This window comes from Pteronotus mesoamericanus, unplaced genomic scaffold (assembly GCF_021234165.1).
Source record: "Pteronotus mesoamericanus isolate MK-2021 breed Mesoamerican mustached bat unplaced genomic scaffold, CSHL_Meso_final scaffold_705, whole genome shotgun sequence".
NCBI lineage: Eukaryota > Metazoa > Chordata > Mammalia > Chiroptera > Mormoopidae > Pteronotus > Pteronotus mesoamericanus.
In genome coordinates this window covers 4,820,874-4,847,784 of record NW_026555326.1, presented here as the reverse complement: position 1 = coordinate 4,847,784, position 26,911 = coordinate 4,820,874, and the positions used below count along the sequence as shown (strand labels likewise).

The following is a 26,911-nucleotide window of genomic DNA, read 5'->3' as shown; positions in this document are numbered from 1 at the left end:
AAGCTCCCTGCCTTCCATAGGCCATACAGGGTAAGCAACATAAAAGGCTTCAGTAGCTGTATCTACTCACTTAACTTAGATTCATATGCAGCCTAAGTGGGGTGTTTCCTAAGAGCCTGGAAACTGTACTCCTGGCTTCAGTCAACCCACTGATGTCTATTAAATACCTACCATGAGCAAGGCCTAATGGTGAGGGATTTAAAGGCATTGGCGAAGCCCTCTTTGAAGCTTGCCTTCTGGTAGGAGTGATATGAAATGGCAAGTCACAAAATGAGGGAGCGTATTCTATGTCATATGAGGGCTGCTGATGAGTGTGGTTCTGAGTAGAGGCCAAGGTCAGTACATGCCAGGGTTACAGGACTGTCTGGCTTCCCACAGGATGCCAGTTTAATTTGGATTTTGAAGATTGGCCCCAATTGCAACAGGTGAGAGGAGTGGGAAACGTTTCAAGAAGAAAAAATGCTGGAAGCTGAAGAGCAGAGGTAGTGAATTTGGGAATAGTGATGACAGGTATCAGTGTCTGCATGGTGCCAGGTATATGTACAGATAGTGCCTGTTACTGGCCTCCCAGTAACCTATGAGGCTGGTGTTATTCCCATTTGAGGCTCAGAGACCTTAAGTAGCTTGCTCATTGTCATACAGCTGAGTGAGGCCTATGGTTTTCCAATATACTACCCTAAAAAGAGAGTATGTCATTGAAATAAAGCAGAAGGGTTTGAAGAAGAAGCTAGAGAGAGATGATGTTAGATGGTCAGACTGTAGAGATTACAATTTGTTCTGGCCATTGACCTCACTCAATTTATTTAACTTCATTAAGTCTCCTCGTCTGGAAAATTAAGATAAGACCAACTTCATTGGGGTTATTATGAGAATTGAAGTCTAGAATGTACATAAGCACTTAGCACACTGTCTGGCGTATAGTAAGGGCACTTAGTAAATATAGAGGCATTTTAAAAATTTCCAAACTGAGGAAGGTGATCTTTAATTTAGGGGGGGAAAAATAAGAGCTATTATAGGTTCTGCAGCAGGAAAGTGAAGCAGACGGCACTGGTGTAAGGTGTTAAGGGTATAAATTAGGATCGAGATAGGGAGAGTGGAGAGAAAATGGGAATTAGCAAAAACATGTAAAAGTTTATGAAGGGCACCTGCCTCCCCCTAAATTCTCTTCTGCACTAAAAAGCTCAACCCCCATCCCCACCCCCACACACTTCCTCAGTCCTGTGGGTAATATTACTTCTGTTCGTTAGCTTATAAGCCTGCACTCACAGGCATAGGAGGGCTTACAGGTTCAAGGGCAGCCTGGCTAGACCAGCAGGTCTCCCAGAGGAGGAAGGGCCTCTGCACGTGCAGCCTCCCAATCAGCCGCTTTTGTCTAGCTTCCATTTGCCCTTCCCTCTCGCCTGAATTTAATGTCTTTCCATCCTCTGCCTCTAGTTAAGCTGTAACTGCTGTTCTGCTGCCGCAGCCAGGCACCTGCCAGAGTCTGTTGGCACTGAACCCAGAGCCCAGCCTGACACACACACTGTCGCTGAGCTTCTTGTCAGACACTGGGAGCAGGAGGCACATCACATGCTCTTTTCCCCCCCAGTAGTGGCTGCTCCCAGTGTGATTGTGATGAAGGGGATGAAGGGGAAAGACTGGGGGAAGAGTTCATTTGATACCTGCTGATGGAAAGAAATGACAGTCAAGCAGATGGTCTTACTCTATCCATGGATTCTTCTCTGACATGTCTTCTCGGGTTTTGGGTCTCAAAGCTGCTTGAGCAATAGAGGGGATAATGGATGACCAAGGAATTAAGATCTCTGGGTCCTTTGGGAGGGATGAGGAACATAGTCAGAGTTACAGAATGCTATTGTTGAAGAGGGCTTTAGGGATTATATTTCGTCCAAGTATTTTCAGACTTTTTCTCTAGCAGAAGAATTCTTTCTTCACACCAGACCTTACACAGAATCCCAATTTATTAAATAGAAAAAAAGAGCAGAGTTGGTTCTGTTGAAGCAAGGATAGGAGACTCCAAGTCCTACTAGTTGGCCTGCCCTTTTACCCCTTCCCAAGGGCAGCCTGAGAAGATTCTGGCACAGAACCGTAGAGCTCTGGTCTACAGCTTGCAAACCACGGACATGGCCAAATCCTTTCATTTTATACTTGAGGAAACAGGTTCAGGGAAGGGGGTGACTTTTCCAAGGTTGCTGACTTCCCATCCAGTGCTTTTTTTATACTGTTGCTTCTACCACACTGGGTTGGGTTTTGTTTTTTTTTTGCGTTTTGCATTTTGCTTTAGGAAATCAAATACTTTACATGAATTTTCCCAGTAAGACTTATGTTTAGAAATTTTTGACCTGATAAATGCTATTTTTATAGGGAAGAAGCTTTAGTGCAGAAATCCTAGTCTGCAACCACAGCCTGTTCTAGAATGTAGGGAGCTGGTGGGGGTAATGACTGACAGAGTCAGCTCCCCCGTCTCCTCTCCCACCTAGAGTATTCTGAGTTTGTGTAATTAACTGTTCTTGGAACACTTCTCACTTCTCAGCTCTGAATGTGGAAATGGCCTGGCTTGGTTGGTATGTAGTGACTTAACCACAGTAACCCTGAGAGAGTGGCAGGCTGTATTTTTGTTATTGAATTTTGTTGTAATAGTATCCCCAGAGAAACCTGAAAATGTAAGAGGATCCCTTTAACTCTAAACTCTTCTCTTGTTTACTGAATAGCACTGTAAGTGCATGATTAAATAATTTTATTTTGTCCTAACAAGTCCTCTTTCTCCTAATCACCTCGTAGTCCTCTAAGTTGTGTTTTACCATTGAAATGTGAGTTAAGAATTGAGAAATCTCACTTAAGTCTTGCCAGTCAGAATGTCAGCCTTCTTCCAGCTGCAGTCAGTTTCATGCACGTGGCCAGATCTGCTCTGGAAGCGACCCTCCCTTCCTGCCAAGCCGTGGGGCTCCCCAGGGTTTGCTCATGTGCTCTCCTTTCCACAGCAGTGTTGTGACTTGGGCTACCATGCTAGCCTGAACCGAGCGCTACGCACCTTCCTCTCTGCCGAGTTGAATCTGGAGCAGTCGAAGCACGAGGGTCTGGATGCCATCGAGAATGCTGTAGAAAACCTGGATGCCACCAGTGACAAGCAGCGCCTCATGGAGATGTACAACAATGTCTTCTGCCCACCTATGAAGTTTGAGTTCCAGCCCCACATGGGGGACATGGTGAGGCCTTCTTCCCCTCTCCGCCTTCCCCAAGGGGCTTGAGATCACTTGGGTCTAGACTCAGTATACTAAGGCCACGTTATTCTGGGGAGAGTAAGGCCTGGGGCTTCCTGTCAGGTGAGTAAGGCACACTCCACTCATTCAGCAAATAGCTGCTGAGTGCCTACTGCCCCCTGGGCTTGACCACCACAGACGTGGGGAATTAGAGTCCATTGGACCTTCCGGTCTGGGGAGTTGACTTTGAGGATTAGAGTCCTCAGGAGTTTCCAGTCTGGGGATTTGAGAGAGAATTAGAGATATGCATAAGAAGGGGCACCCAAAGGGACCGACAGGATCAAAGGAGTGAAAACCAGCAGGTATGTTCTAAAAACTACTAGCAGTTTGGTAATGGTGAAAGGAAAAGGGAGAGGGGGGTCCAAGTGGTAAGGGTGGAAGAAGCGAAAGCTGAGATGGGCCAGATACTGAAGGCTCTATGGGGAGGGAGGGCTCCGCAGAGTGGTGATGTGATCATTTGTTATTTGGCAGAGTTCTGAAAGATCTTATTCTCCTAGGTTTAGAAGATTGCAATAATCAGTGTAGCTTTGCTTGCATATTGAACAAAAAAGAATGGGTACCTACGAGAAGGACAGGAGCTAAGATGTTATCCTGAAGGTCTGTACTGGTTGCCCAGCCACGGGAACCTGAACATGGGGGCCCTCTTTTGGACTTTACACCTTCAGTGACTAGAAGAAGGGGCTAACTAAGCCAAAGTGAGAGGACAGAGAAGGTTCTTGGTTTCCATTACTGTGTATCTTTTGATTCCACTTCTGGTGGTTGTACACACAAATCAGAGTGAACCTTATCCCTGTGGGTAGGGGCCGCCATTTAACCTACCGCTTAAATCAAAAGGAGGATGTATAGTCTTACATAACAAAAGCTCAGGTGTGGCTGGATTTAGGAGGAGGGATTTTGTGAAGACTCGGTTTTTATCTGACTGCTCCAGGTCCTTGGTGCTGGCCCTATTTTCAGATAGGCTGTTTTCCTGTGGGGGCAAGATAAATCTATTCCAGTCTTGTCTTTTTCTAAGGTGAAATCCAGTGGAAAGGTAACTGCTTACCTCCTAGAAGCTCCCACAAAAGTGTCATTGGTGTCTTCTTGGTTCTGATTGGATGACTTGCTTATCCCTGAGTCAATCAGTGTGGCTAGGTCTCTGTAGTCAGCTGACTGACTTATATTCCATCTCCTTGGTGAGGAGAGCCCCCACCCAAAGCACATGCCAGAGTTGTGGAGTGGGGGGGTCCCCCTGGAGGACAGTCAGGTCAAAGTTACCAGAAGGAGGGATGGATGCTACATGACCAGAACACAACAGTGTCCCCTCAGGAAGGGACTGGTGCTTCCATTTGAATTAGCATCCAGACCTCTTTAGTAAGCCCTAGGCCAGAATGACAACTGTTGCAGTGTAACCAGAGGGTTTGCTGTCATCAGTTGGCCACTGTGGAGAGTGGGACATTTCTATCTTAGAGACAAAAATGTGGAGATGATTTCTTTCCTCTCCTTTTTGGGAAAAACCAAGCCATTTACAGTTTGTTTCCATGGCTGTGGCTTAGGAAATGTCAGCGTCTGAACATATGGGAGGAAGTGAGACGGCAGCATGTGCAATTAGAGTTGGGGAAGGAGTGTCACTAAACCCCAGGAATCCCCATTCCTCACCTGCCCTGGCTTCTTGCCTTCCAAGCCCCTTCTCCAGCTGCCACTGAGATTTCTTCCCAAGAATCAGTGGAACTTGGGAACTAGCTGAGTGGAGTGATACATTTTCTGGTGTTGACTGAGTTGCATTCTGAGCCAAACAGCTTGTCTCCATAAAGGGGGAATCCAAATGCTGGGTGCTCGGGCCCCCTCCTAGCCCTGTCAGAGCCTCATTTCCATACTCCAGAGCACAGCTGGAATGCATTACCTTGCACCCCGGTAGAGGACCACTGCCAAAGCATGTATCAGCAGCCCTGCTGCTTCTTAAAGGAACAGGGCTGGAGGTGGTTTTCTCTCCACAGCTGCTCCCTGCTAGGTCTGAGTTACTTTAAAAATCAATAGTTTACTCTTCTGCCTAGGCCTCCCCTTTGTGTGATGTAGCTGGTCAGTGGCGGAGTCAGGCAGGGGCCAGGGCCAGTCCTAGGTCTTGCAAAGATTCTGCAATCCATTCTAGCCTTTATATGAGTGGAAAATAAAAAGGGGGAGAGGGTGAGTCTTTCTTGGTCCCTGCAGCCAGTCTGTCCCATCAGTGTGGGTTGTCTGTAGACTATAGAGGCAGCAAGAGGGAGCTGCCTGGAAGTCTTTGTACCAGGGCCAAAGGTCGGGTGGCATTTTGACCGGAAGCCCTGAAGTTGGCCAAGACCCCACACTGACCGGCGTTCTGAGGCACTCAGCACATGAATTGATGCCGAGCATTCTCAGATGTGCTAGGAGTCGGTGCTTGGCTCTACTGCTGGTGCCCACAGGGGCTGGGGGGGGCTCTGGATGCCTGACCAGTGACATCAGGCAGCCAGAGAGTTTTACTCTTGGCACTAACCCATCCTGGCCACCGAGCTTTCTCCAGTGTGTCTGCTTATCCCAGAGCCCTAGAGAAGTCAGCTCTCTCTAGATCTGAGAGCTGGCTGAGACCAGCCTCTCAGTTGAGGGAGGAGGCCAAGTTAGTTGGGAGCTTAAAAGCTAGTGGAGGAAAAGGTCAAGTCCCATTCCCCTCAATTTGAAGAGAGGTTTTGTCTTTTAGAGCAAGGGAATGGTTTGTGGGCATATAGATGTGCCCACTCATTGCTAGGAAAGAAAGGCCAGTTCTATCCACATGTGTCTCCACAGATGAATGGCTGAGGGACACATGGTGGCAAGGTGACAGGAGCTGCCTCCTTGTGGGTCCTTCCTCCCAGTTCGTCAGGTTTCTGTTCCTAATCTGTCATCCTGAGGACTCTGGGTGACCTCATGTCCATGCCATAGCCATGGCATCATCAGGAGACAGTGGTTCAGCCATTCCTACACAGGGGAAAGCTTACTGACAATGATCCTTGAGGAAACTAGACTTCTCTCCCACAATTCTGGTGAACATCTAGTGTAAAATGATAGCTCTTTGAAAATGCCAAGTTCCACCAGGTTCCATGCTCTCTGCGGCCCTCTACCATAGCCTGTGGACTTGTTCCTGGCTTTACACTTTCTCTAATTGAGTCAGAGCTCTCAGGCCTGGCACAGATTTATAAACACATGCTGACTGCCAGCAGCAGCAAGTTAGCCTCCTGACCCACTTCTCTTCTGCTTTCCCTCTGGTGCACAAAGAGGCATGAGGGGGAGGGGCCAGAGGTGGCCACTTGAACATCTAGCAGGAAATCCTCCTGATGCCAAAGTATTGTATATCTGGAGCTAGGACTGCCCAAGGCAGTCCTCTCTGGCCTAACTTCGGCTTCCATGGAGCCACAGACCCTGCATAGACCTGCCTCTGCCAAGCACCAGTCTAGAGATGAGCTCAAAGAGAGGCCTGGTCATTCCAAATGGATCCAACTCCTCATTCTTTTCGTGTTATTTGGTCCTGGAGGAAATCCACACACTTTGGTGTTGGATTTTGTTTTAACATAGAAACTGTGAGCCTTACGGCTTGAATATGTGTAGTTTTATTTAGCAGTAATGGGACTCTGGAACTACCAAAATACAGTGTCCTCTTCTTGACCTGGTATTACTTGGCTTTTGTCAGGCTTCCCAGCTCTGTGCTCAGCAGCCTGTCCAGAGTGAGCTGGTACAGAGATGCCAACAACTGCAGTCTCGCTTATCCACCCTGAAGATTGAGAATGAAGAGGTAAGTTTCCTGCTTAAGAGACTCAGAGCTGCCTCCCGAATTTCCCGGTTGAACTTCTTGTTGCCGTGTATCTGGGAGCGGTGGAAGGAGCACGCAGAGAATGTCCGGGCTGCCGCAAACGTTTCCTGGCCAAACGTAGGCTTGGATTTTCCCCCTCTGCTACATCCTGCCCTTGAACTCCAGGAAGTTGCTCTTGCATTGCCAAAGGTTGAGCTCTATTTTGAGCTTTTGCAGAATGCTTCCCCACACGCACACACACACATTTAATCAAAATGGCCCTTGGCAGCTGAGTGAACAGTATTGTGTCTCTGAAACCACCCCCTCCTGCCTGACTTTGTCCAGGGTTTTCAACAAACAGAGGCTTTCGACTTTGACACTTCAAACATCTCTGTCCTTTTAGGAAAGGGTGACTTTCTCCTGGGCCCAATATATTTGCTTTCAACAGCCAACTCAAAAGGGCAATATCATTCATTATCAGAGCTCCTTTCTTTTGAGCTCACCTAACTTCTTTCCTGACATCTTAGTAAGTCATACTTCTCCCAGGAAGATTAGGAAGGACTAGGGATGGGTCTCTTAGTTTACAAATGGGGAAACAAGTTCATTGATTTGTTGAAAGTCATGAAACAGAACCTGAGGCATTCCAGGGCCATGCCCATCACACATTTTAACCAGCTCTTTATTTGGGGGGTTGGTATGAATTTGTTGTATTCTCTTTCTCCCATAGCACTTCTATTATAGTCTATTATATTAGACTATAACCTATAATTAGACTATAGTCTATTAATTAGACTCTAATAGACGATAATAGACGTGCTAATATAAATGTAAAAAGTAAACATTAGATAAAAGAACTGGGTCAAGTATGTAGCCCAAAGGGTATGGTGGTTCTTAGGTCCCCCCTGGAGAGTGTAGCACTCGGTCCCACAGTCCTTGTGGTTTTCATCACTCGCTTAAGCACTGTCCCATGGGACGCAGAGTTGCACCTCTGGCGGCATCCTCCCTCCCTCCTCAGCCCACCCCTTCTCCCCCTTCTCCAAGCTTCTCCATCACCTGCCCCTCATGCATTATGTTGGCCCTTACTGCGGCAGGTAAAGAAGACAATGGAGGCCACTCTACAGACCATCCAGGACATTGTGACTGTCGAGGATTTTGACGTGTCGGACTGCTTCCAGTACAGCAACTCAATGGAGTCCGTCAAGTCCACAGTCTCAGAAACCTTCATGAGCAAGCCCAGCATTGCCAAGAGAAGAGCCAACCAGCAAGAGACAGAGCAGTTCTATTTCACGGTGAGGGAGCTTGATAGCCTTTAAAGATCACCTTTAGGAAGTGTGGCACACGAGGAGATTGGAACTTGGGGTCCTTGTCAAGTGTCTGAAGGGCAGTCTTTAAATATCCTAGATTTAGGTCTGGGCATATTCAGAGACTATTCCTACACTTAAAGGCACAAACATCTACAAGTTGTATGTGTCTTAACAGGGACCCCCAAGAGAAAGGATGCTCCCAGGTATACTACCACGAAGATTTCCTCTTTAACCACTTAGTAGGCTTTTGTTTGAAAATTTCCTTTTCAGCCATAGAGGGTCATGGGTCATGGGTCATGAAAGGGGGCTTAACATCGCTTAGTTCTTGGGAACTACATTCAAATATTCTGGCTGACACATGTCTTGTTTTTAAAGTCCGTAGTCTCTTTTAGGTAGTGTGATGACCTTATTTTATTTATTTATTTATTTTTGTTAATGGGAAATTCTTCTTCATAATTATTGCTAAAATGCAGAGGGACAGGTAATTATTGTTAAAATTGAGGGGGACCGGCAGCATTGGTGGTTTACAGAGAATTCCAAAATGTTGTATTTTGTTATTCATGTATCTCCCAGTCTCTTGTTAGACAGATGGACCCAGTGTTTTTTAAATAGTGTTAACAGCCTCATGAAAGTTGCTGGCTGGTCTTTGGTGCTGCTTTTTAATAATTAAGTTATTTTGAGCTTGCCAAGTAGGATTTATTGCCTGGACTAAAATTTATTTTCTAATCTTCTGATGGCCAAGAAAGGAGAAATTAAGTTTGCAGATGTGAGATGAAATATAGCCAGTGAATATGCATACTGATTCTGAATGAGAGAAATTAACTTGTTTTTCAGTCGAGAAACACAGCCTACATGCAGTAAATTGACTTTTTCCTCCAGCTAGAACAATTTATTTAATTTTTCTTTGCACACTGCCCTTTCTTCATTAAGAACACTAGTGATTTGCTATCTTTTTAAAAAAGAAATCTATTTTTTTATTTAGTTAAGCTCAGAATTCTTAGGGTTTTTTTCCCTTGAAGAAAACTGTTGAAAGGGGAATTAACAGTATTATTCTTTAAAATAACTTGTTTTCTTATTATACAAAGCAACAGATGCTTATAAAATTTAGAAGCAAAAATGAAGAAAATAAAAATCATTCATAATCTCACTCACTATCTAGAGATACTAGTCTTAGGATACATGCACACCCAAACACACATCTAAGCATGCATTTATAATTTTATTACAAATAAATGGAATACTGTATACATTGTTTTGTAATCTACTTTCATTTACCAAATGATTAACATTTTCCTAATTATAACATTTTTGAGTGAAATACTAAAATGTATACAAAGAAATAATGGAATGGCATTTCGGCTCATTCATTAATTTTTGTAAAATATTTAGCACGTTGCTTGGTTTGTAGTTCTCACTAATTGCTAAAATTTATTATTGCCATTATCATTATCTATTAATCATTAAATTAATCATTGATCATTTATTGAGGATCTACTATGTGCTATACACTGAGAATGATGGGGTTAGGCATATGAAGGGAGAACTTTCTAAACATATATTTCTAAACAGGTATGACAGGTTGATTTTTGTAATTAAAAAGGTATAGGTATATAAAAATTTTAAAATGCATGCATGCACAAAGTACACTTGCAAGAATGGTGACCAGGAAGAATGGAGCTGGGGAAACATCACACACAAAGTGGTTTTATGTTCGATCTTGGAGGAGGAATGAAGCAGGCGGTGAATCAAGAGGAGAATGGCATTCCCTGAGGAAAGAGCAGCATGTGCAAAAGCATAAAAACATGCAAAAGCCTGGGTTAGCGATTAAGAGAACTTATTGACTGTAGTGAGGGCTGCGTTGCCGCCCAGGCTTCGTTATCTCTGGAGGTTGTTAAGCACTGTAGAGGCTTTTAACAATAGGATTGTTTGGCTGGTCTGTCAGGACTGCTTAGATATAATAGTACTTAAATGACACAGTCACATTACAACGTAGGAGATTTCCATTTTTTTGATTAAATAAGAAATTTTGGACTTAAAAATCTGTATTGAAGACTGTCAGGATTACTTTTTGGCTTTAAATGAACCTATAACACTTTTATTCAAAGTCGACCTTCACTAAGAGCAAGAATAACCACATTCAAACTGGTGACCTCTCAAATCCTGCCCACCCTTCACCTCTGTCTGTATTGATGTTCTCTAACCCATTTCCTGTCTTTTGTGACCAGAGTGCTACTCATCAAAATTGTGTGCAAATTTTCTTGGCTAACAGGAACTTTTTTTTTTTTTTGTCTGGGCTTGTCAAGTAACAGATTTACAGGAGAGTGTATCATTTTTGTGACTGGTGCTTGGAATGTGTCAGATAATTCATTTTATGATAAATGGCTTTGGGGGGTGTGGTAAAATGGACATTCATGAAAAGAGGACGTGCATGTTAAACAGGATGGCTGCCTGTGCCTGCCACACCGCACGAAGCCAACGCAACTGCACATGGGCTGTTTTTAGTTCCTTGTCTCCACAGATGTTGCCATGTTTTTCCCTGTGCCCTTCAAAAATGGCAGAATAGCACATCCTGTCAGCTCTCTTCGTTTGGGAAGTTGGGAAAAGGCCCCTTGTCATGCCTTTGAGTCCTAGGTAGTATGCCTGGTGACCCAGAGAGCTGCTAGGAAAGCTCTGGCCACTGTCAGCTGTCGTCAGATTGATCTGCTCAGAGGACCTCAATTGGAAATTTGAAGCATGACCTAAAAAGGCCAGTCATTCACTGGAGTCCCAGGAAAATAATCATGGACTTTTAAAGCTTGAAATGATTCTTAAATATCATCTAACCAAACCTTCTCACTGAAAGAATTAAAAAATAAAAATAAATCCAGAGAGGATGGGGAACTTGTCCAAGGAACTCAACAAGAGCTGAAACTAGAACTCCTATTGCCTGGCCTTGAGCCACAGGCTTTTTCTCTCCAGCCTGCTGAAGAAGCTGGTATGAAGGAAAGCTTTAGAAACGGCTCAGCAACTTTCTCTTCTTTGCCCTAAGTGAGGAGATGTGTCCTGATCTACTTGGCTTTGTATCACTTGTCTTCTATAACACACAATCCAGCGATGTCTACTTTTTTTTTCCCATTGCCATTTTTACTGCAATTGTATAAAAAAAGTAGATTTTTTTAAAGATGCAAAGATTTCAAAATAGCATACAGAAAAAGTCAAGCTCCTACCCACCCACCTCTGATCCTCACATACCTTTACTTCTGACAAGTGATTGGAATTGGTTTATTTTGTGCTATTCCAGAGATACCCTGAGCATAGACTACCATTGACATACCCTTCAATACAATAGAATTACATTAGAAATGTAATAAAATAAATAGAAATAAAAGTATACTACTTATACTGTTCTTTTCTTTTTTTACTTCATTTACTTGGGATATTATTTTTACATTCGCCCAGAAAGATCTGCCTCCTTTTTTAATGGCTGTGCAGAGTTCCAATGTATGGGTGAACGCACCGTCATATATTTAACTGCATCCCTGCTCGTGGCCAGTAATGCTCACTGGTTAGCCGCGGATTGTCAAAGCCTGTAGGTCTGGCATTTCTCCTGAGTATTTCCCTGTATGGGGGTTGGAGTAGGGAAGGGATTAAGAATTACAGCTGATAAAATAAACAAATAGACTGCCCGACTTCGTGGGGACTGATTTAGGTAAGGTAGTAGGAGGGGAGTTGATGCCTTGGCCATTGGGACAGTGCTCTCGGTCTAGACTTGGACCTTGTGGTCCGAGGTCGTTTTTAACCTTGCTACTCTCCTGCGGGCATTCAGTAAGAGTGTTCTAAGCAGGTACAAATGAATGACTGCCTCAGCGTTGTCAACTAAAGTGGGGACATGTGCTCCCATTTAAACGTTTGCTGTATTATTTATACTGTATGGCAGCTGTCTCCTGCTTTAAAAATTCACAGGGAGGAGGGAAAATGTGGATGTGCCTGGATGGTGAGGAAGCAGCCACTCTAGTGACATCTGTGTATCTCTGCACATGGGGCTGGCTGGGCCTAGTTCACTCCTCTACTCACCCCACCCCCTTGCAGAAAGGGGTGCTTACGGCCCTGGCTTCACATAGATTAAATCCAAGGCATAAGGCCACAAGGCACAGGAGTTTTATACCTCCGTGGTAAGCATATTTAAAGTAAAGGGGCACTTAAAATTGAATTCGCAAATCACTCTTTAGCCTCTCCATTAAAAAAAAAAAAAGACTAGAAATCTGCTTTGATTCATCTTTGTTATGTATTAGTGCAAAGCAAAGAAGTTGAGGGAAGGACTGTTTTTAGGTTAACTGAGCAGGTGACTCAAGTATAAGGAACACTTTTGCATACCTGCTAGTTGCTGGACCCTGTGCTAATAATCACAGTCATGCTTGTTATCCTACTTCATCTTCAACGACCTGTGAAAAAGATAGTATTATCCGTAGTTTTCAGATGGGGAATCTAAGACTCTGGAGAGTAAGTGACTTGCTCAAGGTAAGAAGACTTAGTAAATGGTGGTAGAATATTCCAACCCAGGCATTTCCATTTTACTGCAACCAAAACCTCAAGGAGGGAGGGCTCAAAGAGAAAAATTAGTACTATGCTAATACTTTTCAATGAATAAACTTAACTGTTGACAGTTGATAACCAGTTGGGAATTTACGGAGAAGTAAATTGAGCCATGGCTGGTGTAGCTCAGTGGGTTGAGCGCCAGCCTGCGAATTGGAAGTTCACAGGTTCAGTTCCCAGTCAGGGCCCATGCCTGGGTTGTGGGCCAGGTTCCCAGTTGGGGCATGCGAGAAGCAACCGATTAATGTTCTCTTGCACATCGATGTTTCTCTCCCTCTCCTTCTCCCTCCCTTTCCTTCTCTCTCAACAATAAATAATAAAACCTTTTGAAAAATAAAATAAAATAAGAAATAAATTGAGATCATAAAAATGAAATTGAAGGTTCACAATGGCCAAAAACAAAACCACCCAATAGACTCTCTCTGCCTTCCTACTTTTTGAATAAATTCTCAGCTTTGCTCATATTGAGTGTAAAATTAGAGGGAGGATGTGACACTGGTTAGACTATGTTTAGGAATTTTAATTTTACTGTGGTGATCGAGAATAGCATGCTGCACTTTCTTTTCTCCTCCACTGAGGAAAACACCAGGCCATCCCTTTGTTGTTGGATGTTTGTTGAGGGGAGTAGGGTACAGGAAGTGGAATGAAAAAAATCACTTACCTATTACTGGGACACACTTTAAATAAGGAAAGCAACCTTCTTGTCCAAGGAAGGGATTTTGAGATTACACATAAATAGTTCTTTTCGTGGCCCCCTGGTCTGCAGAAATCATTGAAAAGCCACCTATTCCTCCCTTTCCTACAACTGTCTCACCTCTTTTCTCTTGTGTGTCGAGTCATCAGCGGCTGAAGCTTTAACTCAACTTTATCAGTAAAAGCAAGGTTATTTCTCCAGCTTCTCTCTCATACAGATGAGTGCTGGCTGTGGGTGGGACAGAGAAGTGATAGATAACATGCCTACCAACTCTAGGATGCGTTTATCTTCCCAAACCTGGCTTACCTAGATGGAAAATTTCCAACCGTTGTTCCCAGCGTTAGAGATGCAGGTCATACCTTGACACAGTTTCCATCCTTCAGGATTTGATGGAACCCAAAAAAGGTAATCCATCATACCTCTTATGAGATTATTATTTATTTTAATGGCCCACCAAGTGACAGCCAGAGCTAACTGGTGAACTGTGAACATGAAAGGAAAAAAATGATTTCCGGAATCACAAGTAGAAACATGAGTGAGAGGAAGGAATTTGCAACCATCGCCTTTCAGAATTTTGACTGTTTTCTAAGCGGTCTGGTCTTGTTATAAGGGTTACAGTGTCTTGGTAAATTTTCCCTCATTAGGAAACCTGAGTCCGTCTGCCGGGATAATCTTCCAAACAGGGGCCTTGAGGATTCCGCCGCTGGCAGTAGGCGTTTCCCTGCAGGTGTTTCACCTCTGAGCCCTGTAGCGTGGTTCCAAACCCCTGTGGGGCACCGGTTGGGGAACAGACAACACCCAGGGAAGGCTGACAGCAGGCGAGCTGGCAGCTGGAGCAGATGGAAAGGGGAAGGTGACAAAGAAGCATATTTTCATGCAGATGATCTTGTGCAAAAGCACAAAGGTGCAGGGAAACAGATCCTGAGTAAAACAACGGAATTGAGTGGGTATAAGGTTTATTTTTTGTTTGTTTGTTTTATTCTTGACTTAGAGAGTAGGAGCACACTTGGAGGCTTGGTTTATGACTGCTCTGGAAGGTTCTATCCAGATGAGAGTGAGACTGTTCATTCAAGTACTCCAAGCATTTATTGAGTGTCTTCTATCTCCTGGGCACAGTACTAAGCACCAGGGATGCCAAGAACAACGAATGTTGTGGTCCTGACCATAGGAAGGAATCAGTCTAAAGAAAGACATGAGTAATAAACGCTCCGTAGCAGGACTGTGTGAGAGGTGCTGTCATGGAGATGAGCAAAGGAGTGCATGGGAGCCTCTGGGTGAGCATGGGAGGGCCAAGGGGGGCCTCCCATAGAAAGCGGAATTTTTTCTTTGTTTTTAACAGGAGAAAAAGAGAGGGAGAGAAAAGAAATATCCTTTCTTGGTTAAAAGTTCATGCTATACAGAAAGGTATCAAGTAAAAGTAACTCACATTTTTTCACCTTATTTTTTTCTGTCTTCATCCTAAGTGGTAATAGTCGTAAAATTAAAGCCTTGATGTATAATTATACTTTTTGTTTACTACATTGAAAGACGGAACTATTATAATTTAAAGTGTTTTATTCACTGAGCCCCTCAGATGTCTCACATATCACCAGCGATTCACAGATCACACTTGGGGAAACACTGCCGTGTTGCCTCTGAGTTTAGACATGTGTACCTGACCCCGACCCGGCAGATGAACTCTTGCAGCTGGAGACAGCCAAGGCAAACGAAGATCCCATGAGCAGCTGTGCAGAAGAGAGGGAAAGATGCTGTGTTAAGAGGCCAAGGGCCTGGGATCCAGGCCTGGCACTTCCACTGATAGTCTTGCAGCAATCGGCAATTTATTTTACATCATCTTACCCAAGATCATCTTTTTATAAGTAATAAGAAAATAATGACGCCTTCCCTAACGTGCTCTACAGAGCATTGTAAGAACCTAGTGAGAGAATATGTGCTAAAGGGCTCTAAAAATCTCTTAATTTGCTACATATATACAAAGAATTAATACTGTGCAGTTTAGATCTCCTTTTCCTGCTTGACACCATAATGGTTTAAGAGCACATACTGTATTATCAAACTACATATGTTTGGATACTGGCTCTATGACTCATTCCCTGTTTGACCTTAAGCAATTTATTTAATCTCCACAAATCTCAGTGCCCTCACTCATAAAATGGGAATAATGATAATAGCTCATATGTTGGTTTCGAAGATTTGATGTATTGTCCAGGGAAATCTAGTCTCTCACTGGGCAGACAAGAGTTGAGAAAAGTCAAATCAGAAAATATAGCACAGCAATCATATTTTGACTGTTAGAGCAAATGGAATTGTATTTCCATAGCCTTATCTTGTATTTGGAACTGCTGGTCTGTGTATATGCAAGTGGCGGGGATGGCAGCCCCTCTTTTGAGAGCTCAGAAATCCCAGGCTTTCCACAAAGACTCCACGCGGAATGGAGGAAGAGGCTCATTAAGAGAGACAAAGATGCTGTGCATGCTGGGCTTGCAGCTGGGGTGGGGGCTGAGCCTGCCACTGGCATTGCGCCTGGTGTGATGGAATGCATCCTCTGGACCAGGGTAGGGGGGTGGGGGGACAAGGGTGAGGCAAGGCTGGATGTCATTGAGGGTGACCAGTGGCGGATATGTGTCCTCACACCAAGAAGACTGAGGCTCCGTGAATCCCTCCACCCCCCTGCTCTCCTTCAGTGGAACTGAAAGATGAATGAGGGGCTCTAGGAGACAGTTTCTTACACTGGCCAATGCGGAGCATCCATGAAAATTGGCAGCTGTCCAAATGCTCAGGGCCGTAAAGAAAAAAAAAATGGGCCTGGTAGAAATTGGGTCAGAAACCAAATGCCCTCTTAAAAAGGGAATTGTATAACTGCACTTCTGTGTTTCGTTTTGTTCTGTTTTTGTTTGTTTTTGTGTCTTCAGGAGTCTGATTGCTTTCTCCTCCTCCTTCCCTACAGAAAATGAAGGAGTACCTAGAGGGCAGGAACCTCATCACCAAGCTACAAGCCAAGCATGACCTTCTCCAGAAAACCCTGGGAGAAAGTGAGTGTGGGGCTCTGCCGGAGATTTGGCACTGATGGGACAGCTGAGCCCTGGTCTGTGTTGCCGAGCCTCTACCCTAAGCCAAGTGAACCTGATCTGGTTATATGAATACATTTCTTTTCCTAGCCCCTGTGATGTGGGAGCACGCTCCCCAGATGACTGGTTGAGTAATGGGAGACGGCCAGTGCCTAATGAAGCACTAATGTGCGTCATTTATTTGCTTAAACGGAGCGTGCCTGCTCCTTCCCTAGTCCCCTTCCTGCGCCGCCTTTGCCATGACTGAGGTAAAGGGGCTGATGCGTTATTTACTCTCTGGACACTTTGTGAAAACTCCCAGCTCCTCAATGGCAGGTCTGAAGCTGGAGCAAGAAGATAGGGAGCTGGAAGTTGAGCTGCTTAGCTGCTCTGAGGAGAGGAGAGGAGATTCTGAAAGGCACAGGTGATGGACAGACTGCTGCTCTCTGTAGCGTCATGGTAGAGCATCGCATTCCTTCTGCTTTGAGAAGTTCTGCCTCTACATCGCAGCCCTCTCTCTGCCGTGGTCATGCTGAGGCCAAGGTGTTGAATGGACTGTCTTATCTCATAGGATGATTTTAACCAGACCCTGGGAAGTAGAAAGGCAGAGAACGAGAGTGGCACACTGGACATTTTCTCCTCAGCTGTCAAACAGAAGGCGAAGGTTGAAAGAGAAGCTTCCCTGGGGTTCTTGGCACCCTGCCTAGGTCTCTCAGCAACTGTGATTAATGGGATTCCCAGGTTGGGGATGCCTCTGAATGCTGGCCCCTCCTCTCTGCCCCACTAATCTTACTTAAAGATGGGAAATGGGAGCTTATGGGGCATATGGGGTAACACCAATGAAAAGCAAACCTTCACTGACACGGAGGCCTAACACTGTAAAATAAAATCTTGAGCACTCTTCAGACACACTGCAGAGTACATCAGAAAGTGTAGGGGTGCAGTATTCATTGGCTCATTGACCACAGGAATCAGAGCCCTGCTTTTCCTACCAGAGCCTCCTACCCACCCATCTTGCCCTGTCCTTCTCTTGCGCTGGATGATTCCCCCGTATGATTCTTTTATGTCTAATGTCTTTGATCTTGCAATTTTTTTAGCACTTTCTTTTATGTGAGGATAACCTGTTAAGTAACTTCTGTTCTCTTTCCTCCCCACCACCCAAGAGACTCATGCTGAACAGGTTTGGGCACTGAGATCCAAACTTTGCTTATAGAAAATCTTTACTCTTGGGTTATCAGATTGCTCCCTGGGGAATCAGAGGAAAGAAAGCCCAGGACTATTTGAAACAAATTATAACCATGATTTCCTTTTGCCAAGATAATGGAAGCATTGCCCTTAAGAGAGATGGGGAACAGGGCCTCCAGGGATAGGGTCGGGGAGGCTGGAGCCAGTGTGTGAGAGAGAGAATAGGCTCTCACACACACGTAATATACCACATGTCCTACTATGGAGGGACAGAGGTTGGCGATCATTCATTAGTGTTGCAGATTGCCTTCATCTGACTATGGCAAGTTTTAGCAATAAGGAAAAAAATAGCTGTAGATCTTCCTGTATGCAAGTCATCATGTCCCTGCCTTCAGTATTTGTCACCGTAACACAAGAGCCCCTCGTTCTTGCCACGGAGGGATAATTGATGTGTATGAATATTCCAGAATGGAAATGGGCCAGATGTTGAAAATAATGGCTCAATAATATTTTTGCAGATGAAAGCTGAGCCTTTAGTAATGAGAGGCTGTTCCGGGAGGAGGGGGGTGCAGTATTGTTGCTCAGGATGAGCTGAACTGCAATCAACAATTATCAACCTTTAAAGGCAAGAAGAAGCCCTGCCCTCTCAGCCCTTGGATTTGCCTTTCCAGGAGCACAGATGAGGAGTATGGGAGCTTATCCACTCACTGCCTGCTTGGGTTTTTGCTGATTTATCTAATATAGGTCTCATACAGACCAAGCTTGGTTACCTGTATACCCAAGGAAAGCAACATAGGTTACATCATGGCCCAGGCACACGTGCATATGTATTTTTTTAAAAAAAAACATAAAAATACTTCTTATGAACATTGAGATTTTCAGTTCCATTTTTAAAGCTGGCTATGATCCATTGAACTCAATATTAAGCCCTGGCCGGGTAGCTCGTTGGTTAGAATGTTGTCCCCATATGCCAAGGTTATAGGTTCAATCCCCTGTCAGGGCATGTACATGAGGGAACCAATGAATGCATAAATAAGTGGAAAAACAAACTGATATTTCTCTCTCTCTCTCTCTCTCTCTCTCTCTCAAATCAATCAATAAATTTTTTTTAAATATTAGGGCCTACCATTGGATTGAGAACCACTGTTTGATAGCAATATCAGCATTAAACCTCTCTTCCCTTGCCACCCCAGCCCAACCTAAATAGGAGACTTTAGTATGAATTTAAAATTAAAACTTCCATATCTTCACTGTGCCTTCCTTCTCACCACACAGACACACCATACACGGAAGAGAAGCTAGATTTCATCTACAGCAAGGTTCTAATAGTTTGTTCTCTAACATGTGATCTGCTTTTGTTGTTCCCCTAAATCCACCCCATTGGGAAGCAGAGTTGGCAAACCTAAGGTTTAGGGGTGCTGACAGCCCAGGGCTGGAAACAAGTATCAAAAACAGATCTTGCCCAGAAAGGGGCTCTGGGAGTTTCCCTTTTTCGCTCTGAAGGCTGGCCACACCACGGTACTGGCGGTCATGCTCTGGGTAGGTGGGCAGGCATGGTGACTCCTGGGAGCCGGTCACGCTTTCACCCCTCTGCTTCAACATGTGCTTTTTGCTTTTGTCTTTCCAACAGGTCAGCGGACAGATTGCAGTCTGGCCAGGTAGGTGTGGCTTGGGATAACCCTGGGAAGAGATGAAGAGAGGCCTATGGGTAGAGACATCTCAGCCTGGGAAAGAGCCAAGGAGTCCAATTACAAAGGCGTTGGATGGCTTTGCAAAGGAGTGGCCTTGGGCAAAGGTTGCTTTTTCTCTTCGTCTTGCTAACTGCACCTGGCCCTAGTGGAAATTGAGTTCACTGTGATTTAGGGAAAGACCTGAGCAGAACTGAGTGGAAGGAGTTACCATTTGCTGAAATAGTTCCAGAAACTACCAAAAGCCACTGCATTGGAAGGGAAAGAAATGTCCAACTCTGGAGGGAGTGTCCTTAACTGCCAGACTTAAGCATGTGGGTTTTGGGAAATCTCTGCCGCTGAGATGGACCATCAGGAGATAGCATTTGATCTGAGACTTTTTTATGCACGGAAAAGATGACAGCCTCTATTAGTGACTGTTGCTGGATAATGAGCTATAACTGCATTGGTAGAACTCCTGGCCCAATGATGTGCAAGTATGCAACCCTCCCAGTCTTTCCCCACCTTCTCCTTCCTTCCCCACCCCAGCCAAGTATTTTCCCTTCTAGTTACAGAGCTGCTATGAGAACACTCGTGAGCTGGCACAGAGCAAGGCATTCATTCAGTCAACAGTTCTCAAATGCCTAAACATGGACTGATTTAACTGGAGAAAGAGCTTTAATGGGCTGGACTCCTTAGAGACCCTGGGTTAGCCCATTATATCAACCACTTATATCTGCCAAAACACAAAATAATCATGAGGCCATTTACAATTATAGGCTCGTTATTTAGAAATAGCTTCATTTGGCTTTCATCGTTTCGTCATTGTGGATTACAATAAATATCCCATTAATCTTAATGACTGGAGGGAACCAGGATAATAGAATTCAGTGGAATATATCTTCTTGGTGATATAGTCTCAATATAAGCTGAATTCCCTTATGTTGTGTTATTTCCCTATATGACATTGGGCCCCTCTTCTTCTCTGAACTCAAGTTTTCTTGACTATAAGATAAGAAAGAGTATTCCGTTAGATCTGAGGAGCTCTAGGATTCCCAAGCGGTTCACCAAAGGCAGCCTGATGGAAGGGGCAGAGGGTGCCCAGTGGCCAGGCCCTGGTCCCTACCTTTATTCAAGACAGCGCAGCACTGCTCTCCTTGGTTGGGGCATTGGGCCTCGGAATGGATTCCTAAGGCTTCTGAGGTCAAACACAGCTTAAAAAGCTTTGACCTAGAGGACCACCAAAGTTCCTTCCAGTCTGTACACTCTACCATCTAAATTCCAGGAAAATCCCTCTCTTTTCCCTAAGTATTTCCAAGAGAGAGAACTGTAGCTTCTTTTGGAGTTTCCTAGTGTCTCCTTGCAGAGAGATTTTCTTATTACTATCAATTGAACAAATTCCCTCCTATTCTGGTTTTGAATGGTGCAGACATTAAAAGTAGAGACCTCGGTGCATTTGTGAAAAGAGCTTTAATGGGCTTTATTTGGATCAAGCCTCTTAGCCATTTCTGGGTCTTAACTGAATAATGTGACTTGTATCATTAACCACCAAACAGACTGTTTTTAACCCTGTTTTCTTTTTGCTCCCTCTTGCTGGATTGGTCCTCTCTGATTTGATGGGGTCAACCACAGACGTAGCTCAACCGTGAGGAAGCAGGTAAGAGCCCAGCAGGAGCCAGGCTCGTCTAGTGTGAAAACAATGACATCCTACAGACATTCAGGGAACGCCATGGTAGGCAGGACAGACACTTTTCTGACCTAATGCCTGTGTTTGGAATGTACAGTTTAGCCATAGGGTGTTTAAAATTATGGCAGCTTCATTGATTTAGCTCGTTTAGCTGGAATGGCCATGATCTTTCTGATTTGCTCCTCTTACCCAGTGAGATTTGATTTGATTGTGGCAGATTGTGCCAGAACCGCCCTTGGCATCAGTCCTTCAGGAGACCGTGAAGGAGGCCTCACACTTCATGCATATGTACCAGTATAACAGAAACTCACAGCAGCTAATCCCCTAGACCAGGCACTCTTGCTTTAAGTTCACAGATTTTTGTTTGTTTCTAGTGGTGTGGTCATCCTAGGTGTATTTCTAAGACATCCTAAAAGTGCAAAGGTAAGTCTGGTCTAGGACTGATAGGCAAGTGATACTGAAATGCAATGTTGTGCATGATCTTCAGTGTTGGATTAAAATCTGACATTGGGCAGCTAGCTCTTGTTACCCATATTAGGAGAGACCTTAGCAGTGGATGGATAATCCACATCAAGGGATAACCTAAACAGCACTTGGGCTTGTTTTAAAAAATTCTTTGATTTTGTTGTTGTTGTTGTTGTTGTTGTTTTTTGCAGTAGCAAAAAGTTTCTAATTTATTCTTTACGGCAAATACTGAAATGATTTTGTATCTCCTAAATTCATACCAACTATGCAGTAGACAGTTAGCAGGGAGGAAGTAAGGAGAGCTCAGAAATGTCTTTGTATCTAGTCAGGGGAAAGCTGGTTCAACCTTAAAAAAATCACTGTGGCTAATTCACAATGGCTGTTGCCACAGGGAGAAAATCAGATATGGGAGGCACCTGGTTTCTGTGGGGTCAGCAGCCCCAGCGGGGCCTTCAGCCCATCCAATGGCTCGGGCTGGCTGGGTAGAACAGCTGGGGAACTCAGGTGACATAGCCCTCACGTGTCTTAGCTTTACTGTCATTATTTTCCCCCCTTCTTTACTTGGATCTCATTTTAATGAGAACACCATGAGATACAATTACACATTTTTAAAAATTATAAAAAATTCATTTCAACTCTCTTTCCTCTTGTTCCTCTAATTTTTTCCATCTTCCCTCTTCTCCCACTATTTCATTTAAAACTAGAGAGGAATGGAGTGACTCCCAGGGATAATTTAGTACATTTAAAATTATTAGGTGGATCTGTTAAAGAGAGAGCAAACCTTTTTTCCCTTCAACACTTCAGAACAGGATTGAACTTGAAGTTCGTTCCTTTCAGTCCCTGGACTGCAACTGAGCTTCCTACTCACAGAGCGAGCATATGACCGAGGGCTTCACAGCCCCCACTCTGCTGCAGAAGTGCTGAGGCCACTGTTTGGCAGGTGGTTTGCACACCTGGTTGTACTCAGCATGGAGGGGAATGGCACCTATCTGGTTTGTATTCTGCCACACCTAAGCATTTGCAGTCCAAGCACATTTGCCTGGTGCTAGATTTGTGTAAAAGTTCCAGCATACACCAAAAGCCCCAATCAAATAAGGACCTTGAGTTCATTCTGCTGCCCTAGTTTTTGTCCAACTGTTCATTTCTAATGGTGCATTAGTAAAGCATTTTTCTAAGTTAGTCAGGAAGGTAAATAGTAAGTAATTTAGATGATGAGTAATCTTGTATAAGTAACCAGGGAGTAAATATTTGTTTGTTTTTTTATGGCAAATCAGCCAAACAAAAGGAAGAATCTGGTAGCTTTAGTTTTTGAGGGTCCCTAATAGGTTCTAGGCATTTTTGAGCCTAGCAAAAACTAGGTTCCAACCATCCCAGACTTTTCTTCAAAAAGAAATACCCCGGTCTCTGCTTCCAAACTCTCCCTGCTCCCTTCAGCCCCGCATCTCCTCTGTCCTGCTACTTCCATATCTTCTTTGCTGGCCCTTCCTTCTCCAGACCTCTAAATGGAGCCATTTCCCCAAGGCTTGGCCCTCTTTTCTTTTTCTCTCCGTATTCTTTCCTTTGTCGCTTTGTTTCCTGAGGCGAATCTTTCTCTCCTTTCCTTAGTGTCCACTTGTTCCATACGCTGTCAGTCTGAGCCTTGGATCTAACTCCGGGCTGATGGCTGGACGTTGCTGCGAGAGGGCACCTCCTGCCCTCAGCATCAGTCTCACCTTCCCCGCCATGTTCTAGCTTAGCACCTCCCCCAACTTCTCTGTTTCTCCTAATGCACACCCTCCATTCTTCACAGCCTTGGAAGTCCCCAATCTTATCTTTGATGCCTCTTTTCTCCTCATTAGCTACATCTAATCAGTTGTCAAGAGGTAGTTTCTCCCTTAGTGAAAATGGAAATCTAACAAATGTAACAGAGATCAGTACCTAACTCTGTCACTCATGAGAAACTATGCCAAACGATGAATTATTTAGACATTATCTATCCACCTTCTTGATTGTTTACTCCTGCTTGATTGTTTGCTCCTGCAAATCACTGGACTTCTGCTTTACTGTTATTTCCAGTTATGCCTTCTTCCTGAATGGGGATTTGGCCCAGTTGCCCTTAAAGACCCTTTTGAACCCTAGAATTAAAGGACTAAAAATATTGTAAATAAAAGAATTAAACTGACATGGATTCTCATGTTGGAAGAGGGAAGAAGAGAGAAAGAAAAGACAGACACTGAATAAGAACGCACAGGCACACTGCCTGGTCAGCTGTGTGCAAAGTCAATGGGGGAATGGGAATCTTTGGAGCCCCTTAGGAGGGTCTGAAGTCTTCATGACTTTGTCCAGGTTTTGCTCCCACTGGACTCTGTCTTAGGCCCAACTGGAGCAATGTGGGCCAGAAGAACTCTCTTCTACAGTGGGACAGGTCATCTCTGGCTCACTCTTGTCTACACACACAGATTACTCCTCTGGGCTACTTCTGACGTACTACTTATTAACTATGGACATGCAGGTTATTATCATTGATCCTTGCTTTCTGCAACCTTGTATACTTTCCTTTAACTACCATTGATATTCCACTTCCTGCAAGTCTAGGCAAAATTTTGCACTCAACTTGTTGAAGCCAGCAACTTGTGAGCTCCCCAAGCTCCCTCGCTCTTGATCTTTATAAATCTAGGACCAGAAAAACTTTACAAACCTTCCTATCACCATCATTATTATCACTGCTACTACTATTTGTAAATAAAAAAATACAGTAACATTTGTAAACATAAAGAGACTTCCAAAAAATGGAGTTTTGGGTGTTTTTTTAAATAGTTCATTAAGAGTATGAAAGAACTGACAAGGATTTTTCCTCTAACATCGCCCTGGCTGACTGGCAGGTGTCAGTGATGGCGGCAAGAGGGCAGACGCTGGCTGCTGTAGCTGGAAAGCTGGAGGAAGCAGATGGGTATGGGGGTCATGAAAATGAGCCTTTGGTCGCTAAGACCTTCCTGACTGCAGCTCCACTTGGCCCCTGGCCCATGCAGCACTGCCTTTGGCAGCACCCTGGGTTCCCAATAAGCTTAGGAGCTAGAGGCCGTGCCAACTCGTCCCTCAGCCTGACTTCCTCATGAGGCCCAGCTGCTTCCCTAAAGCGGCCAAGCCCCCTAGTTACAGTTGGAAATTCAGAGCCAGTGGAGAGGCACAGGCCAACCTGTGAAATGGGCAGAAGCCGCAGGGCCCATCCCACTTGAGAGTACAGTCTCAGACCTAAACATATACAGCCCTTTTTAACTCGGTTTAGAGGTCCCTCTGCCTAATCCCTTTCTTCCCCATTGGCTGAATCATTGTGTGTTTAGTTGCATTATAAATCCCTACTGGTTTTTAGCAATATTTGGTATATGCACCTGGCAGTGTTTGCCAAGCTCCTAGGATGCAGTATGGATGATAGGAAGATGTTTAGTCTCAGAGGCCGCCAGGGTTTAAATCCTGGCTCTGCCACTTACCTGCTGTGTCACCATGGGCAGCTATTTCACCTCGCTAAGCCTTGATTTCCTCAGTTGTCAAATGAGGGTGATCACAATATGTACCCCATAGGGTTGTTGCCAGGACCAATCCATCTAAAGCATTCAGTACGTGGCCCAATACATCTCTATAAATTCCTCTGTAAATGGTAAGTACTAGTGTTCATGTGTCAATAGGAAATTTCCCCTCTCCAACTTGTAGATGCCAGATTGAGACCAAAGAAGTTAAGTAAATCCCAGAGTAGTATAGCAAAGTGGCAGAGCAAAGAATGACACCTTGGAGGCCTGTTTCTTTGCTTCAGTAGCAATTAGTCTGCACTATTACCAAGAAATGGATTTTTTCTTTCTTACCTTTTGTACCAAATAAACTCCCATTCTGATGCTCCCATTGATTCATTCTACTACCCGTAACTGATATTAATTGTACATGCCCTGTGTGAGAAAATCACGCCAGCACTGGACACTCAAGAGGTGGCATAGGATCTGCCCTGTGGAACTTGAGCTATAGTGGTGACAAATGCAAACAAATACACCCACACAATTAAGTCACAGTCAGGGCTATGAGGGTCAAGTTCAAGGTGCTGAGACCCTGTAGACCAGGCCCTGATCTCATCTGGGGAGTCTAGAAAAGCATCCTTGAGGAAGAGTGGTACTTGGCACTGAGACTCCAAGAGGTAGGGTCCCAGGGTAAGGAGAGCGGTTCAGCTGCAGGAGCAGCTCATGCAAAGCCATAGGCAAGGATGACTTATCTGAGGAGCAGAAAGAAGGCCAGTGTGACTGAAATAGAGAGAAGGGGTAGGGGGCGTGGAGCAGAAGGAGATGAAACTGGAAGCAAACGCAGGAAGGACCCTGGACATGCAAAGCTGTATAAAGAAAATAACAAGGAGTCTTTGAAAGAGTTTAGTCTAGACAGTAAACAATCAGATGTACACTTTTAAAGATCACCCGACAGCTATATAAAGGAAGAAGGGCGTGGTTTGGGGGACAACAAGGGTGGGAATTAAGATGTTCATGGATTGGACTGGGTTGGGGGCACTAGGGAGAGAAGGGGATGGATTTGGGAGATATTTAGGAAGCAAACTTTACAAAATGTATTTGTTGATTCATTGATTCATTGGATTGCTGAGGGCAGGGAACTGATTTGGGGTAAAGGTGGTCAGTTTCACAAAGGACATGCTAGATTTAAGGCATCTGTGTGGCATTCCGAGTAGATGGTTGTATATGTGGTCTGGAGTTTAAAGGAGAGGCCAGATGCTTCTCTGTGGACCAGCCACTTATCCAGCTGAGACAAGTCCCTCACAATTTGGCCCATTTCCTCTGATCCTGGGCTGTCCCTGTTTAAAGATCCTAATGCTGTGTTTCTCTTTGGCTTTTCAGGATTCCAGCCAGGCAATTCCTCTGGTGGTGGAAAGCTGTATCCGGTTTATCAGCAGACATGGTGAGCAGGATTCTAGCCTTGCCTTATTTGTGCAAAGTTGAGAAGAACTTTCAGGAATTCTTTGAACAGTGAGCGTAGAGATTGACTTCCCACCCTGACATTCAGAAAAGGAATAAAATCTTATTTGTTCACATAATGTTTTCTGCCTCAGAACAGCCACACGTAGATGTTAAGAAAAAGACATCATATTTTTGACTCAACCCACCTCAGCCACTTTCCACACTTCCTTTTCTAGCTTGAGTGAGTTTTAAATTACAGCTGTCACGTGAATTAGTACAGCTGGTGGGATGTGTGATGGTAGTTTCGCCATTGCTCACTGTCTTCACGTGTGTCTCTATCTCCCACTGCACAGTCTT

The 26,911-nt window shown here is 44.4% G+C and overlaps 1 protein-coding gene across 3 annotated transcripts in view; it reads left to right on the top strand.

Moving 5' to 3' along the window:
* Nucleotides 1–26,911, top strand: part of SRGAP2 (SLIT-ROBO Rho GTPase activating protein 2) — a 248,467-nt gene that overhangs the window by 186,658 nt on the left and 34,898 nt on the right. For 2 of the 3 annotated variants that reach the window (XM_054563273.1, XM_054563275.1), the window contains exons 8-14: nt 2,979–3,203; nt 6,913–7,014; nt 8,103–8,300; nt 16,529–16,613; nt 19,444–19,471; nt 21,113–21,137; nt 26,495–26,555. In XM_054563273.1, the coding sequence (XP_054419248.1) occupies nt 2,979–3,203; nt 6,913–7,014; nt 8,103–8,300; nt 16,529–16,613; nt 19,444–19,471; nt 21,113–21,137; nt 26,495–26,555 (724 nt within the window). The remainder of the gene's footprint in view (nt 1–2,978; nt 3,204–6,912; nt 7,015–8,102; nt 8,301–16,528; nt 16,614–19,443; nt 19,472–21,112; nt 21,138–26,494; nt 26,556–26,911) is intronic. The other variant, XM_054563274.1, reaches the window with a different exon arrangement.